The 16,760-nt window shown below is 38.8% G+C and overlaps 1 protein-coding gene across 1 annotated transcript in view; it reads left to right on the top strand.

Annotated features, from left to right (window-relative positions):
- mylka (myosin, light chain kinase a) overlaps positions 1-16,760 on the top strand; it is a 103,480-nt gene that overhangs the window by 59,387 nt on the left and 27,333 nt on the right. Inside the window, exons 11-18 of the mRNA XM_007253492.4 lie at positions 64-216; positions 6,425-6,562; positions 8,382-8,579; positions 8,688-8,934; positions 10,654-10,731; positions 11,080-11,876; positions 14,166-14,282; positions 16,454-16,522. Of these exons, the coding sequence (XP_007253554.3) occupies positions 64-216; positions 6,425-6,562; positions 8,382-8,579; positions 8,688-8,934; positions 10,654-10,731; positions 11,080-11,876; positions 14,166-14,282; positions 16,454-16,522 (1,797 nt within the window). The remainder of the gene's footprint in view (positions 1-63; positions 217-6,424; positions 6,563-8,381; positions 8,580-8,687; positions 8,935-10,653; positions 10,732-11,079; positions 11,877-14,165; positions 14,283-16,453; positions 16,523-16,760) is intronic.

The following is a 16,760-nucleotide window of genomic DNA, read 5'->3' as shown; positions in this document are numbered from 1 at the left end:
GCAAAAAAAATATTTTAATGTCTCTCTCCCTCTCTGTCTTCCTCTCTGCTCTGTTTGTTTCAGATAAGAACCTCCCGTATGGGCAGACAGTATTTGAGGCTGGTCAGGCCCAGCTGACGATGCAGGATGCTGTGTGTGCTGATGAAGGCTTGTACTCGTGTGTGGCTGAGAATGAACATGGACGAGCGGTGTGCACAGCCAGAGTGCTGGTTAAAGGTACACTGTCACAGTGAAACCTCGTGTCGTCCAACGTTTATGATCCTATATAAGATTTAGTTCCTGTTCAGTCACTTTACAATACAACACAGTGTAACATTTCAAACTCGGAGTTAAAAACAGGTGCTTTTTGGGTAGCCGGGGTCCATAAAACTAGCCGGGAGCACATTGGCTACACCACAGACACGGGGGTGAGTTTTTGAATGGCTAGTTTATTCACTATGCACACCATATGTATCCAGGTCCCAGGGCTACTAATGTTCAATTTACACATGAAAAGAACATAACATGAACATAACATAGTAGTGTTTTACTAAGATGTTGGGAATCTTTGAGAATAAAAGGATGTCGTTTGCGATAACAGTCCGCTTTCTTCTCCTACAGAGCTCTCTTTATATATAGCTCTGGAAAAAAAGAGACCACTTCAGTTTCTGAATCATTTTCTCTGATTTTGCTATTTATAGGTATATATTTGAGTAAAATGAACATTGTTGTTTTATTCTATAAACTACAGACAACATTGTTTCCAAATTGCAAATAAAATATTGTCATTTACAGCATTTATTTGCGTAAAATGAGAAATGGATTAAAATAACAAAAAAAAGATGTTCTGAAGTTCAGAAATCAATATTTGGTGGAATAACCCTGATTTTTAATCACAGTTTTCATGCATCTTGGCGTGTTCTCCTCCATCAGTCTTACACACTGCTTTTGGATAACTTTAAGCCACTCCTGGTGCAAAGATTCAAGCAGTTCAGTTTGGTTTGTGATCATCCATCTTCCTCTTGATTGTATTCCAGAGGTTTTCAATTTGGCAAAAACAAAGAAACTCATACATTTTTAAGTGGTCTCTTGTTTTTTCCAGAGCTGTGGAGTGCTATGAGTAACTTTCCACAATACATACAGTATCTTTTAAATAGTCTGTGACACATTTGTGCTCAGTTAACCTGGGCTCTTTTAGGTTAAAAGCACAGCATTTCCTGTTGCAATGACAGCAAGATCTAAGACATGACAGCAGCTTTAGTCCTTCTAATTTGTCAATGAAGCACATCCTTTAGAAGTTTGAGGAACGCCCCAAATACAGGCTTAATAGAGAGCTGTTATCTTGCCAGCTCATTTGAGGATATTAAGAAAAAAAAAGTTCCCATTGCTAAAATTACCCTGCTTTCTGTTCCATATCAAAAGCAGGCATGGAGGGAATGGAATTACTTGAACCTCCAAAATATTTTCATATCACATATCCCAAACAGCCTGTCTTTTTTTGTTCCACTTGACCCTGTAAGAGAAAGACTTCCTCAACCATTGCAGAAAGCTCTTGACACAGACTAAAGGATCAGACCATCTTTGTAGAAAAATAAATGCTATCTTACTTTACTTACTTCAGCAAGCCTCTGAATTTAGACTCTATATGCAGCTCCCTTTGATAAGTGGTCCCAGTGCTGTGTGTGTGTGGGTTATTTCAAGCGCTGTAGGATTAAAGGAACATCTGCTTTCTGTGTTCCTGTTTGTAGCACTGCTGTCTGCGAGTCGGTCTAAGGCAAAGGTTTCGGCATTCACGTGGGTTAAAAATGTGAAATACCAGAATTTTCCCACACAGCCACGGCTGGAAGTGATAGGCCACTTCTGTGGAAGACAGATGGGTAGAAGAGTAGAGGAGCTAATAGGAGAGAGGAATACAAACAATGAAACAAAGAATGAGCTGAATCTTTTGAATGAGACACAAAATTGCATTAATGTACTTTGAGCCAAAATACTAAAAATAGCGCTGTTTAGCTAATGAGTGGGAAAGCCAGTTTTAAAGCTAGTTTTGCAGGGTTTTACTGTAGAAATAGATAAATAGATCGACAGAGAGTCAGACAGATTAAAACCAAGGACCAAATTAACCTAAAGGTCTCATTCCATCATTTTTTCATTCATTTTAAAATGTCTCATTGTGGTCTAGTATGAATGGATGCTATATGAGCCGTTTTTTGTGGAAAAAAAAATGCTCAGGTGTTTCGATTTAGATCTGCTTTAGATCACTGGATTACTTGTCTCTAAATAAAGACAGGATTTCGGCTCTTGCTCATGAATATTCATACATGCAAACATATCGCCTCTGATTGGATAACAGCACTGCAGTAGAGAACGCCTACCTGCCTTCCTCCACAGTCAATTTCACAGCTCTTAAACTCAATGGACAAAATATTTTCAGAGATACAGCCTTAGTTGTAAAGATATAGGACTGGTAAAGCTACTAAACTCTCACCTCAGACTCGGTGAGTCTGATTCGGTGCTTGGGCAGTTCCACAACATTGAAGCCCCATAAAATCAGACGCGAACGGCACCCACTTTGACCGGTGTTCTGCCGAGTTGTGCTACCTTGTCAAACTTTGCTTCCCTAGTGTTTATTTAAGGTCTCTGTAAAATGTGGAATCTACCGGAGATCCGATTTAAACCTAAAGTTACTAACGCAGGATAGCTAATGCTAACTAGCTTGTGTAAACAAAGCTGTAAGCAGATGTCTGGCATTACATATCGTCGCTATCCTATGAAAAACACTTATCTTCATTTTTGTCGATTTTTAGTTTACTACATAATTTGAACGGATAAACTGTCCCTTACACTGTGCCAAAATTTCCTGATGAACAGACCAATAGAAACTCTTCAAAAGGACCTGAAATAAACTTGTTTTACATTGACTTCCATTGAAAGTTTACAAAGTTTTTTCTCTCTCCTGTAAAGCTGCTGTTTTAGAGATAAGTGTTTTTCATTGGACAGCGACGATATGCATTACACACGACTTCTGTATGTGTGGTACAACAAATATTGCCCATATAATCCTACATGTTTCATTATTTTAAAATGTTCTGCTCTGTAGAATAATACTAAAGCCATGCAAACTAGGAAAAAATAAATAAATTTGAAATTATTTAAAAATAATAAAAAAATTATCAAACAAACCTGAAAATGTTTTATATATTACATTCTTTTAAGTAGCACCTCTTGCTTAGTTGACAGCTTTGCACGTCTTGGCTGGATTTTCTCAGTCAGCTTGAGTTAAGGTAGAGTCAACTGGAATGGCTTTCAGTTAACAGCTGTGCTGAACTCGTCAGGAGTTAATTACTTACATTTCTTGCCCTCTTAATGTGTTTGAGAGCATCAGTTGTAAAGTTGTGAAGAGGTAGAGATGGTATACAGTGAATGGCTCTATTTGAGTAATGTTTTAATTCACATTATGGCAAGAACTACTCAACTAAGTAAATTTAAAAAATGACTTTAAGAAATGTAGTCAGTCTAAAAAAAAAAAAAAAAAGTAAATGTTCCCTTAAGTGCGGTCGCAAAGACAATCAAAAATGGACCCCCCAGAAAAAAAAGACCAGGAGTTACCTCTGTTGCATAGGATAAGTGCATCAAAGTTACCAGCCTCAGAAACTGCAAGTTAACAGCACCCCAGATAAGAGCACCTAAATGCTTCACAGAGTATTTTGCTTTGTTAAACACTTTTAAGTTACTACATGATTCCTTCATTGTAAAAAAAAATAATAATAAAATGAGATGGTGAAGATAATAGATGAAGATAATAAATGTTTTAATTTCACCTGGGAGTGGTGCTCATGTTATGGCAGATCATTGTTCTTGAATGCCTGTCTAACTTGTTTTTAATCATTAAATCTAATTAAAAATAGCCCTGAGAGTGATACTGGCAGCAAGAACATCAATATCCCTGATCAAACACGCTTCAGATTAAATTAATAAGATGATGACTGTGTTTGCATATTGAGTTCATTATGGCCTCATCTGGCTAGAATAAACAGATTGTAACCTAATCTTGGGTCTTGCATTCCAGTTTCAGGTCAGAAGGAATAATGTGTGCTGTCTTCATTTCTCAAATGTTTTTATTGCTTTTCCAATTCATGAGATTCTGAACTTTAGTGACATTGACCTGTTCTGCCAAAAACACAGCTGAACTGTGTGCATGGAACGGCTGAGTGAGATTAATGCGAGCATTCTCAACACTGATGATTGTTTTTTGGACTTACTCAATAAACTGTTGAGGTGTACAGTTTATAGTCAGTTGAAACACTCCAATGTGATACAGTAAGTGAAACATTGTGTGAATGTTAGATGTTTAGTCATAATAATGTTCTCATACTTCTTTTAATATGTTTCACATCACATTAGACTCTTTTTCTACATTTTTTAAAGTCATAAAAGTGCAGAGACAGATCACAGGACACAGTAATGGTTTATATGGGTCTTCTGTTATCAAGAAGCTTCGTATGGAATCACCGTTGGGCTTGTATCTCTAATGCTGTGTGTTTTCTTAGCTTTACTGGCCTGATATCTTCATTAGTTTTGTAGCAGCAGAATCTCTTGGCTTTTTCCACCCAGAGTGATCATGGCCAAAAGTTTGGGTATTTGGACAGTGTTTCAATTTGCTATCAAAATGTCAACTTTAAATGTTAACTTTAGCTTTTTTTTCATTTATTCCAGTTATTCTGGAGTGTTTCTCTGGTCCATTTAACATGAAAGCTTGATACAATGTAAAAAAACATCCACAAGTTTCAAAGCATGTCAGAAGTGCAGAAATTGAGACATAACTTTTATTTAGGACAGTGACAAATTAAATGTTTCTAAACATTGGCATTGTATAGAATTAGGCCCAACTCCATTAGACTAGAGCTTAGAGAGGAGGTCCAAAATTGACCCAGCCTAACTAATAAACCCATTATGAGCACAAGCATGATTTATATCCATTTTCTTAATGAGTAGAAGGTTAAAACTGACCTTTTTAAATGTGTCAGTGAAAATCTTGACTCAGCATGGACCAAATTCAGGTTGGGCAGAGAATCTAAACTCTGCATTAAACCTGTTGCTTTAACACTTAACCCCACCCCTCCGTTTTGTGTGTTCATGTCTATGTGTACGTTGTCTCAATTGATTTCTGTGATAGAAGGGTGGGGTGAAGTGTTAGGGCACACTTTGGACTCCAATAAAGGAATGTTTTTGTTTGCTATTTGTTTCCCACATTTTCTCCCCAAATTACACATCTTATTACCCAACCCACATGTTAGGACTCCCCCTATCACTAGTGATGCCACAACACCAGGAGGGTGAAGACTAGCACATGCCTCCTCCCATACAAGTGAAGTCAGACACCGCCTCTCTTTTCTAACTGCTGCTGATGCAGCATTGCCAGGCAGCATCACAGTGCGCTCGGAGGAAAGCTCAGCAACTCAGTTCTAATACACCAGCTCACAGACTCACAGGAAAGAGGGCCATGTACCCACCCAGAGAGAGCAAGGCCATTTGTGCTCCCTCAGGGCTCTAGTAGCTGATGGCAAGCTACATGAACAGGATTCGAACCGGCGAGCGTTTAGCCTGCTGGACCACTCGGAGCCAAGGACATGTTTTATATATGCATTTCTAGATGAACATAGAGATACAGAAAGTCAAAGAAAAATGTGGATTGCAATACAGACACTCATTATCATCAAAATGAGCTTAGACCACTTAGAGTGTGAGCAATACAGACATTCCCCAGATACTATAGTCAGTGGATGCTAAACTTAATTTGGATATGCTATTTTAAGGCAAAGGTGGTACATAATTTTGCTTTAACCTCTCATAGGAGTCAAATAGTTGTTACTGCTGAGGACTAACTGGTGCACTATTCTGTTACCCTCTGTTTACTGTATGTCTCTACTGGCATGTACTTAATGGTTGTACAGTTTATTGCATTGTTTTTTGTAAATGTTCCATTAGTGCTGGTTGTTTGCTTTAATGTAAGGTTTCATGTTTAATGTAACACAGCATTATAGAGGACTTTTCCCCTCACTTATAGCTTGGCTTGTGAAAAAAAAAGCCAGGAAAGTGGAGATCCCTGCACTGCAGCAAGCTTTCCCACTCTGTGTATCTGATGCACCAGATACCAGAAATATCTTGCAGTACATCACGCTCTGTGTTTATGAAGCTCCAAGAGCTGATTTGCAGCAGTGCTGATGGGATGGATAGTGTAAGAGTATGGTAAATACAAGAATGGTAAAGGATGGTGTTTGATAAACATTAGGGGTTTCCAGTAACTCTGTTCAAATGGTTTCCAGTAATCAGTAAAACATTGTTATATGTTTTTTTATTTTTTCAAATACTTGAGGACTATGTAGAAGAGTGGAGACACATTCTCATCTCAGGAGCTAACATTCTGTGTGTGTGTGTTTGTTTGTAGCTAAAGCGAGTGTTAAAAAGCCTGTCCCTTTGCCAGCATCAGACATGAAGAAACCCTCTGCTCCAGTTTTCCTGAAAGAGCTGCAGGATCTGAGGGTCATGGATGGCAGTCAGGTCACTATGACCGTGGAAGTGACGGGTAAAAGCACCTTCTTTCACATTATTCCTCTATATAGATTTTTTGTGTATCCAACATATATTTTTATTATATTAAAATATGTGACATATTTACCAACTTATTTGAAATTGGCAAATTTTCAAATAAGATACATACAGCCTTGAAAAAAAATAAGATTCCACCTAAAAATGATGAGTTTCTTTGATTTTACCAAATTTGAAAACTCTGGAATAAAATCAAGAGGAAGATGGATGATCACAAAATGTATCTATTTTCAATCTATTATCCATATTTAACGTTATATAAAAGCAGTGTGTAAGACTGGCGGAGGAGAACATGCCAAGATACATAAAAACTGTGATTAAAAACCAGGCTTATTCCATCAAATATTGATTTCTGAACTCCTAAAACTTTATGAATATGAACCTGTTTTTTTGCATTATTAGAGGTCTGAAAGCTCTGCATCTTTTTAGTTATTTCAGCCATTTCTCATTTCTGCAACTAAATAAATTCTCTAAATGACAATATTTCTATTTAGAATTTGGGAGAAATGTTGTCTGTAGTTTATAGAATAAAACAACAATGTTCATTTTACTCAAACATATATTTATAAATAGCAAAATCAGATCAGAGAAACTGATTCAGAAACTGAAGTGGTCTCTTAATTCTTTCCAAAGCTGTATATATTAGATTTTTTTTGTGTATCCAACACATATTTGTGTTATATTGAAATATGTGACATATTTACCACCTTATTTGAAATTGGCCATTGGGGAAGTGTGTCCCTCCACAGCAAAAGAATGATGGAAGAACTTACAATGAAACCTCTATTCTCAAACCTGATCGATGTCTGATCACAAACAGAAACTTGCCCAGATACCTGGCAAGTCGGCAAAATGATCATCCAGCTTCTCTCAGTGCAACTAGACAGGATGTATTTGAGTGTGTTGTAGAGGCATGTGTAGCAGTCAACAGTCTCTCACCAAGAGGTACACTACCCAAAGCAAAAGTATCCTTTGCTGAGTCACACAAAAGCACCACGCAGTTACGATACCAGCGTGCCAAAGTCACCTGGCTCTTAAAGGGAATAGCAAGTGACACACTGATTGCTTAATATTTTATGGTACACCCAAAACACACCCATGATTAATTAAGAAAATTGTGCAATTTTCTTACGATACCATCCTTACCATACCAAATGCACACCTACATCTTGCAATTGGCGTCTCGCCTATAGATCACAAAATCAGACATATCTGCCTAATAAAAAATTTAATTTTTTTTTCATTAGTGGATTCGTTTGAGTGCATATGTCCTTAATATATTTAGATTTTTTTCAGTCATTAGAGAATTCTGAATTATCACTGACTCTCCCTCTAATCAGTCCATGTTTTCCAATGATTTCTCCGTATTTTGCTTTTTTGTTGTTTTGCAATTGAGGGGCATTTCCTGTGTGGTCCCCGGAGATTTGTTGTTTGGAACGTACAGTTGTGTTTCCTCCTGCGTGTGTGACCTGAGGGGAAGGTTCAGCACTAGTTATTATATAATGCGTAATCTAGGACCCTTCCTGATCCGGAGCCGCTGCACTCCTGATAAGTATCTCAGAGATTCTTAGTGTTCATACTAAAGACACTGCGGCTTGAGTAGCAATCCAAATAATTCCTTTCTTACAAACTGTGTCTAAGTGTTTAATAGATATTGATAGCACAAATGTATGATTACTATAAATACTTTGGGAACTTGCTTAAAGTATATTACTATGGTAAATTTATTTTTACTTAACACAAGATAACATCCAAAGATAACACTGCGTATGATGGATTACGGGGTGTTTTTTTAGGACTTCCCACTCCACAAGTGCTGTGGCTGCACAACGGGAAGGAGATTCAAGAGTCTGAGGACTTCCACTTTGAGAAAAAAGGCAATCAGTACAGCCTCTTCATACAGGAGGTGTTTCCTGAGGACACGGGGAAGTATACCTGTGAGGCATGGAATGAGGTGGGCGAGGCCCGAACTGAAGCATCTCTCACTGTTCAAGGTATTTATAAATGAGATCAATGCTTACACTGTAATCAAAGCCTTATTCTATAAACTGAACTGAATGTATTAATTATGAACAGCCCACACAGCAGTGTTTGTATTTCAGAACCCCAGGATGGTGTGCAGCCCTGGTTCATCACTAAGCTCAAATCATGCACAGTGTGTGTGGGCCAGCATGCTCTGCTGTCCTGCGCCATTGCGGGAGACCCCTTCCCAGAGTTCCTCTGGGTGAAGGACGGTCAGGAAGTGTCATCTGGGCGGGACTTTGAGATCCTGCAGAAAGAGGACGTGGTCTCACTCCTCATCAGACGAGCGAAGGCTCACCATGCTGGAAACTACGAGGTCCTTCTCAAGTATGAGCTTTTATTAGTACTGAATATGTTCTTATACGGGACTTTTTTTTTTTTAAATAGATTAGTGTAGAAATCTTCTAAATGACAAGATTAAGGATTTCAAAATGCACATTACATTATTTGTTGGCATTTAACTGATGCCAGTGTGGTGTTAGGAATCTTCCGACAGAAGTAAGGACTGAAATTGAACCTTAGTCGTCCACATGATGTGGTAGCTCACTGGCAGATAGTGGTGTTATCCACTGCACCACACCATTATCTGTCATTGGAGACATTGGTTTTAGCCAGTTGCGATGTTCTGTCCAAGCTGAGGATAGTGACATCTATCGTGTAGAAAGAGGTTGTAGTGCAATGATCAGTGCATCAGTAATGAGGCCTCCGTACACACAGAGCAGACTGTGGCAGGCACACTTGTGAAACACAAATAAAAATAAAAAAAGTTTAACCTCAATTTTGTGCAGTACAGTTTTACTGCAGCTGTAGTCTTTCACACTGTGTATTGTAACTTGGCTTTCAAATAAGGGAAAACTAAGGGTTAAAAACTGAAAAAAATTGTTCCTGGCTGCCATGCACACCACATCTGACCTCATCCATTGCATTTCGTTGCAAGTTTTAATAGAAAATATGTCATTAATCTGTCTGTTTTTTACCATATCTGATAGAAACTCAAAGCTACTGTAAAATGTGTCAAACTAATGATTATCAGATCAGATCCGCAACGCTAAATTAATCTATTCTAAATAGTGAGTTTAGTGATCTGAGGAGAGCTCATTAACAAGAATGAACATTGATTTAGGATATATAAATACTTTACATATTCCAATTCCAGTGTGTGAAGCTTATTGCTCTTTAAAATGGTGCAATTGCATTATTATCCTATTATAATATCATTATATAAAGAATCAGTAATAAATGAGAATGAGTATGAGAAATTGCTACAGGAACACTGGACAGAGTTTTTTTGCCCCACCTTCTTTCCCCCAGATGCGGGTTGCCAGATTGACACAAAAGCAATGACGAGTCTTACTCTGTAGCTGATCGGTCCAAATGTCCAAATGTCCAAAATGTCTGTCTTTACTATAAATTACCTACCTATGGTTAGCAGCCTTACTGAAGCTTAGTGATTACCTGTTCAGGAGAAAAATAGCCAGCTCTCCCATGTCCAGGGCTGCAGCTCATTGTGTTTGCCTACTACGCTCTATACCTGGCAACCCAGGGTGTATAGATGGGATTGGGGTACTGGGGAAATGAGAATGGGGGAATGGCAGTGGGCAGATTTGAAGGCCACATGCTTGGCTAAAACAATACTGGATAAAGCTTTGCTTTTCTTAATATCTAATGATATACATCCTGATCATGTTATGAGTTACTACAGACATTATAATCCTTAATGCTTCTTTAATATAGTGGCAGTAAAGTGCAATAATAATTTTTTCTAGGACAATATACTACCCAAAAACATTGCTATAATTATACTTATAATTATAGTTATTGTGCAATAAAATGTATCATAAATACCTCATACAAGCTAGGCTTTAGAGGCAGAGAGGTAGTTCTCCGCTGAAGTTCTCAGCTGTAGAGTTCACTCTATGTCAACAGAAGTGGTAGTGTGAGAACTTTCACTTCCTGTAGAAGATGTCTTCTTTTTTTTATAATACAATTCATTTCATAACTAATCCAGCAGTTAGTTTTAGAACACTTCTCTTCTCTGTTTTGCAGGAACAAAGTAGGAGACTGCAGCTCCATTGCCTCTCTGATAGTGAGTGAGGATTCTGGAAGAGAATCTCCTAATAAAGTGTACGTATTCCTCTCTCTTTTCCTCTTCTGTTGTCTCACAGCTATATTTATAGGCCTCCTCTGCCCCCAGGCCCCACTGTAAAAACGTATAAGCGCTATAATCCCGCTATACAGCCAAAGAGCTGGGTTTTGTGCTGTTTCCTCCAGCTGTGCTATTGTCCGAGGGGAAGAGCATTAGCAAGGGAGCCCCTCTTTTGGCTCATTTCCTTATAAGGCCTCTGAAGTCATCTGTGATGTAACTTTGTGTTGTGCTGCACTAACTCTCCTCAACTCTCTCCTCAATTAAGCTGCGCTCTGGTGTGGGCTGAGCCTTCTCTAAACGTCTCGCTGTTGATTCCTCTGCTGTAGAGAGCCCAGTCGGAGGGCTGTGGGGCCGGAGAGGACCGAGAGAAGCAGGGGAGAGCACAGAGAGGCGTCCAGCCCTGTGGTTTTCCAATCAGAACAGGATCCGCAGTGGGAGGATCAGGATCAGGACCAGGATTGGGATCAGGAGGACCCCATCGCCGCCCGTGGTCTTCTCAAGAGGCGTGTGGAGACCAGGGAACACCGGGAAGACCAGATCCGAGAGAAGGAAGCCGAGCAGATCGACTTCCGAACCGTGCTGGGCCGCAAGGTCACCACTAAGAGCGTCTCGGAGGAGGACCTGAAGGAAATCACGGCCGAGCAGATGGACTTCAGGGGCAACCTCCAACGGCAGATCAAGCCGAAGATGCAGAGTGAAGAGGAGAGGAAGGTCAACTCTCCGCAGCAGGTGGATTTTAGGGCGGTTCTGGGTAAGAAGGGAACTGGAGTCAAGGCTGGTTCTTTCGACAAGTCAGAACCTGGTAAAAATGACCCTGTGGACTTTAGGTCTGTGCTGGCTAACAAGAAGAAGCAAGGGAGTTTGGAGAACAGTGGACCGAGCCCATTGCCTAAGGAGTCTGCAGGGAAAGAGAATAATAATGTGAACTGTGTGGATGGAGGGAAGATAGCAGGAGGAGGAAAAGGACTGGTTTTCACACAAAAACTGAGCGATGTGACTGTGCTGGATGGAGAACGTTTGCGTTTGCAGTGCCAACTATCCTCGGAATCTCCTGCCACAGTCACGTGGACTCTAGATGGCAAAGTGATCAAGCCCTCCAAATTCATCATCATTGCCAACGAGGGTTAGTATAAAAACTATTAAATTATAGAGTAGAGTATTCTGTATCTATCTAGAATCTGTGTTCCTATGAATATATATTTGTAACCAGATATTGCTACTTACTTATGTAGCTACTTACTCTGTATGATTAATGGGAAGGAGATGGGGGGGGGGGGGGGGGTTGATTGCAGGTGCTATAAAGCATGGGCAGGACTACTCTGACTCTGCAGGACTACTGGCTTCCAAAGTGGAGCTCTGCTTCTTCTCAGCCTACAAATAGAAGCCCAGATAGATCACTTTACACCTGATTTATTACCCACTTCAGCCCTCCTTCTACCTATTGTCTGGATTAAATGGTTTCCCTGTTAAATCTGCTGTCATATTTACAGGTGTGTTATTATAAGCAGGTATAAATAGTAAGTAGAAGAATAGCAGAAAGGATTCCCTGCTCTAACAGGGTCTGCTTTAACAGGGATGGGGTTGCCAGGTTTAAACACAACACCACAACTCTGCTGTCTGGACACTTTAAAGAGAGGGAGGGAACAAGAGATGCATCAAAATAATCACTTTTTTAACAATTATATAAATGTATCTTTGTTTTTTCTCCTCATAGAAAAAGTTAACGCAAATCTACAATTTAAAAATATGTATAACATACCAACAAAGGTCAATATAGTTCAGTGTACAGTGTTTCCTACAGAAAGTCGGTTAGTCATAGTGGTGTCTTTGTTGATCAGTGGTGGGGGCTTTGGCCGGGGATACGGTGGTCTTGATGCAGCTTTTTTTTTTTACTGTATATGCATATGTTAATGCGGCATTATTTTTGTTTCGTGGGGAGAAAGTCAAGGCAGGGGGCATTTGTTGTCAAGGTGGCCACCCTAACTATAAAGTGCTGTGGGAAGCCCTGGTAGAAATGATCTGGCTAACTTTTTGTATATATATATTTCTATTTCTATTTTTATCCAGTTTTCTCCCCAAATTACAAGCCCAATTAGCCACCCCACTCATTAAAACTCCCCCTATCACTAGCATATGCTTCCTCTGATACATGTGAAGTCAGCCACCGCTTTTTTCAAACTGCTGCTGATGCAGCATTGCCGAGTAACCAGCAGGCTTGGAGGAAAGCGCAGCGACTCGGTTTCGATACATCAGCTCACAGACACCTTGTGCTGATCGACATCACCCTTTACAGTGATGTGGGGAGAGAGCGCCATCTACCTACCCAGAGAGTGCAAGGCCAATTGTGCTCTCTCAGGGCTCTGGCAGCTGATGGCAAGCTACATTAATGATGAACCTGTGATCTGGACCACTCAGAGCCCCATGGCTGTTTAACTTTTTTAAAGTGCTCTTTTTTGGCAGAATTTTTGATTAGTCAGCACTGGTGACGTGCCCTGTTTTTTTGTTCTCTGAATGCTTTAAAAGAGAAGGACTGAGATAGGAATGCATCAAAATGCTAATTTTGACCAAAACTAAATCATTTGCAGAGACACCAAATACTGAATATTTTTTTCTTTCATGTTTTCAGTATTTTTGTCACTTTTTCTACCATTGCATAAATGAATTAGCCTAATTGCATTCTTGTAAAATGTAACTGCATATCTACAGTTTAAAAAATATTTAATAAGCACTAACCATTGTTAACATCCCAGTAGACATACCAACAAGGCCAGCAACATTATAGTATAAATCAGTATAAATTATTATACTCATTTATTCGTTTATTTGGCTGAACACAAAAGCATGTATGCCATTTTTGGCCAATTAATTCTGGTTTCCAAATATTTGCTGCATCCCTAGACTGAGATTTTGATTACAGAGTACTGCTTCCCCATCTAATGACTGTGATTGTGGGTGGGCAGTTGGTAGCGCTGCTTTGGGCAGTTTCTTCATGTCCTGCAGAGAGTAATTGGTGCTAATGAAGAGTGATTTATGAGAATCTGGGGTGACAGCATGGGAATAGGTCTCACCATGCAGCTCTGTCAGCTGTCATATCTGTCAATCATACAGCAAATGTGCTGCTATGTACACTATGTAAATGAATTGTATTATATTTACTACTTGAATTATTATGTTATATAGTGTGAAGGAGCTAAACTCTCTTGTTACTGAATGCACACTGTTTAGACCATTCAGTCTGCTTTAATAATAATGGCGTTAGACATGGAGGTATGGGTAAATACTATATGGGTGAAAAGCACCTATAAAACAGCTATGAAAAATGAAACAAATAGAAGGGCTTTGCACTCTTTGTACGTTTTTTTTTGTTCACTAAATGCATGTTTCCTCTCATGTGTTTGTGTTTGTTGATCAGGTGGTCTCTGCTCTTTGACTATCGATAAAGCCCTATTTGAAGATGAAGGGCAGTACGTGTGCAGAGCTGAGAGCAGTGCAGGAAGAGCAGAGTGCTCCTGCATGGTGCTGGTTGATGGTGAGTAAATTCATTGATTATATAGCAGAAGCAAAACATTAATAATCTTAGGGCATTTTCACACAAACACTATTTGTTCCGGTTAAAACTAGTTCAAGTTCATTTGATTGAGCAGGTGTGAAAACAGTAATCGCTCTCAGGTGCGGATCAAAAGAACTGGTCCGAGACCAGCTATAGGAGGTGGTTCGCTTGTTTTGAGAACGTGATCCTGTCTCGATCCGACCCAGCTATCAAATATACTCCTTTTATTTAAGCTAAACTGCTGATAAGGTTCAGTTCAATCTGATATATAAGCCAGATAATGCTAATTACCACAGCTATTTACAAACCCTGTCTCTGCTCCATGCTGTTTACATGCACGGTCTGTGCTGCGTTCACTGCTTGCAGCCACGGGACTCGTTATCAATATATATCAATATATAAGATATCAATTAATCAATCAATCAATCAACCTTTATTTTGACTCGGGTATACATTGAGGGTGACCCTCATATTGCCAAGCGTTAAAAAGGGAAAACGTTTGATAAGAAATTTTAAATTATAAGGAACAAAATAGTAAAAAATAATGAATAAAACAAATACTCATTTTAAATCAAGATTTAATTTAAATGAATAAAATATATATGTAAAAAGAAAAAAAAAAATCTAAAAAAGACCATAAAAACAAATTGACACATAAAAAGTAAAGAATTTATAAAATATAAAACAAAATAAAAAAATAATAATAATAAAAGTAAAGTAAAATAATAAGAATGATAAGAAATTATAAAACGAATAATAATGAACTAAAAAATACGAATAATATAGAAAAACATTATAATACAACGTTAATAAATAGTAATAAATAAATAATTAAAATATAAAATAAAACAAGTTAAAAATTAAAATAATAAAAAAATATATAAACTCATAAAAAAACTAATTTAAACCAGTCACAGGCTTTTTTTGGTATACATGCTGGAACACAGTATCGTCTCGCTATATTATTAACTTTCTTGCTCATGCGCCAGACAGCTCTGACCAATCAGAGGACACAGCGTGGTTGCCTGGTTTATTGGTGCACATTTTGGTGCGTTTAGGTCTATGCCTCTGTGAAACCAAACCAATCTGAGGGAGAAAAGCTCCAAATACACAAACTCATCAACTGATCCAGAGCGTAGAAACAGACTACAGGTGTGAAAAAGGCCCTTAGAAATGATGCCGTAAAGCAGAGATATTTATATGTGTCATGATTTCATGATGGATGAACCATTATGAACGAACCAAATGTGTCATAATTTAGGCATGCGTGAGGCTAATAGCTACATTAACCAGATACACTCCTAAAATGTACCAGTGTAGACAATTCGAAAGCATTAATTGTTTTTTTTAAACAGGGTTAAATGTTTCTTCATATAAAACAAATATCTTCATTTTTGACGATTTTTTGTCCCTTACACTGTCTCAAAATGTATTGATGAATGGACCAATAGACTTTTTCCAGACTGACCTGAAAAAACTCTTTTTACATTGACTTCCATTAAAAGTTGTGAAGGTTTTATCTTTCTTCTGTAAAGTTGCTCTTTTTAAAGATACCTCTTGTATTTGGTTCTTCACAGAAGCTTTTATTAGATATGTATTTATTTATTTGTTGCTGTTGTTGAACTGTTCCTTTAACTCTCTCTGGGGTGAAGTAAACCAGGCCGTACAGTGCATTAAGTTTCTGATGGGTCAGTGGTGTGTGAACTCAGGGCTGTGGAGTTCGTTCTGGTCTGAGATGGTTTGGTTTTTTGGGGGCGTGACTGGTTGCTTCTCCCTCCCTTGAGGCTCAGCCACAGCCCAGCAGCTTCCTGCAATTACAGAGCTGAGCCGGCATGTCCTCCCTGCTGCATGTTCCTATAGGCCAGCATACTCTTACTTAACCATGCTGACGCAGGACCAGCAGCTCAGATTCACATGAAATGTGCGGTAGTACTTACAATTACATTCTAATTACAGTGTCTGCTAGCAGATACAGTATTTAGTACATCTTTAATTTAAGGGTTTTAATTCAAGAGACCTGCCAAACTCTAATAACTACTACTTAAAATGTGAGAGAACTCAATATTCTGATTATATTTACTTATATTTTTCTAAACCCTTCAGTTTTCAGTATAGATGAGTGTATCACAAGCTCTTCATCATTCCTGCAGATCCCAGTGCCTCAAGCTCAACACCGGCTGACAAGAAAAGCAAGAAGCCCTCCACCCCGACCACAGAGAGTGAGTTTCCAAAATATGCACTTTCTTCTTTATTCCCCAAAAAGGAGAAGCATGGGAGACCTGAGTCTTTCCCACTGCTGAAGACACACACACACACACACACTCACTCATGCAATGTGACCTTCCCTTCTTGAGTCTCAAGGGCTAGTTGCTCAACAGAAAGGTGTGCTTGTGTGTTTTTGGCAGTAGATGTGTTGAACATCTCAAGGCATGAGAACAGATTTATACTATCTCAGTT

The sequence above is a fragment of the Astyanax mexicanus genome, chromosome 11 (assembly GCF_023375975.1).
Source record: "Astyanax mexicanus isolate ESR-SI-001 chromosome 11, AstMex3_surface, whole genome shotgun sequence".
NCBI lineage: Eukaryota > Metazoa > Chordata > Actinopteri > Characiformes > Acestrorhamphidae > Astyanax > Astyanax mexicanus.
This window is presented reverse-complemented; position numbering and strand designations above follow the sequence as displayed.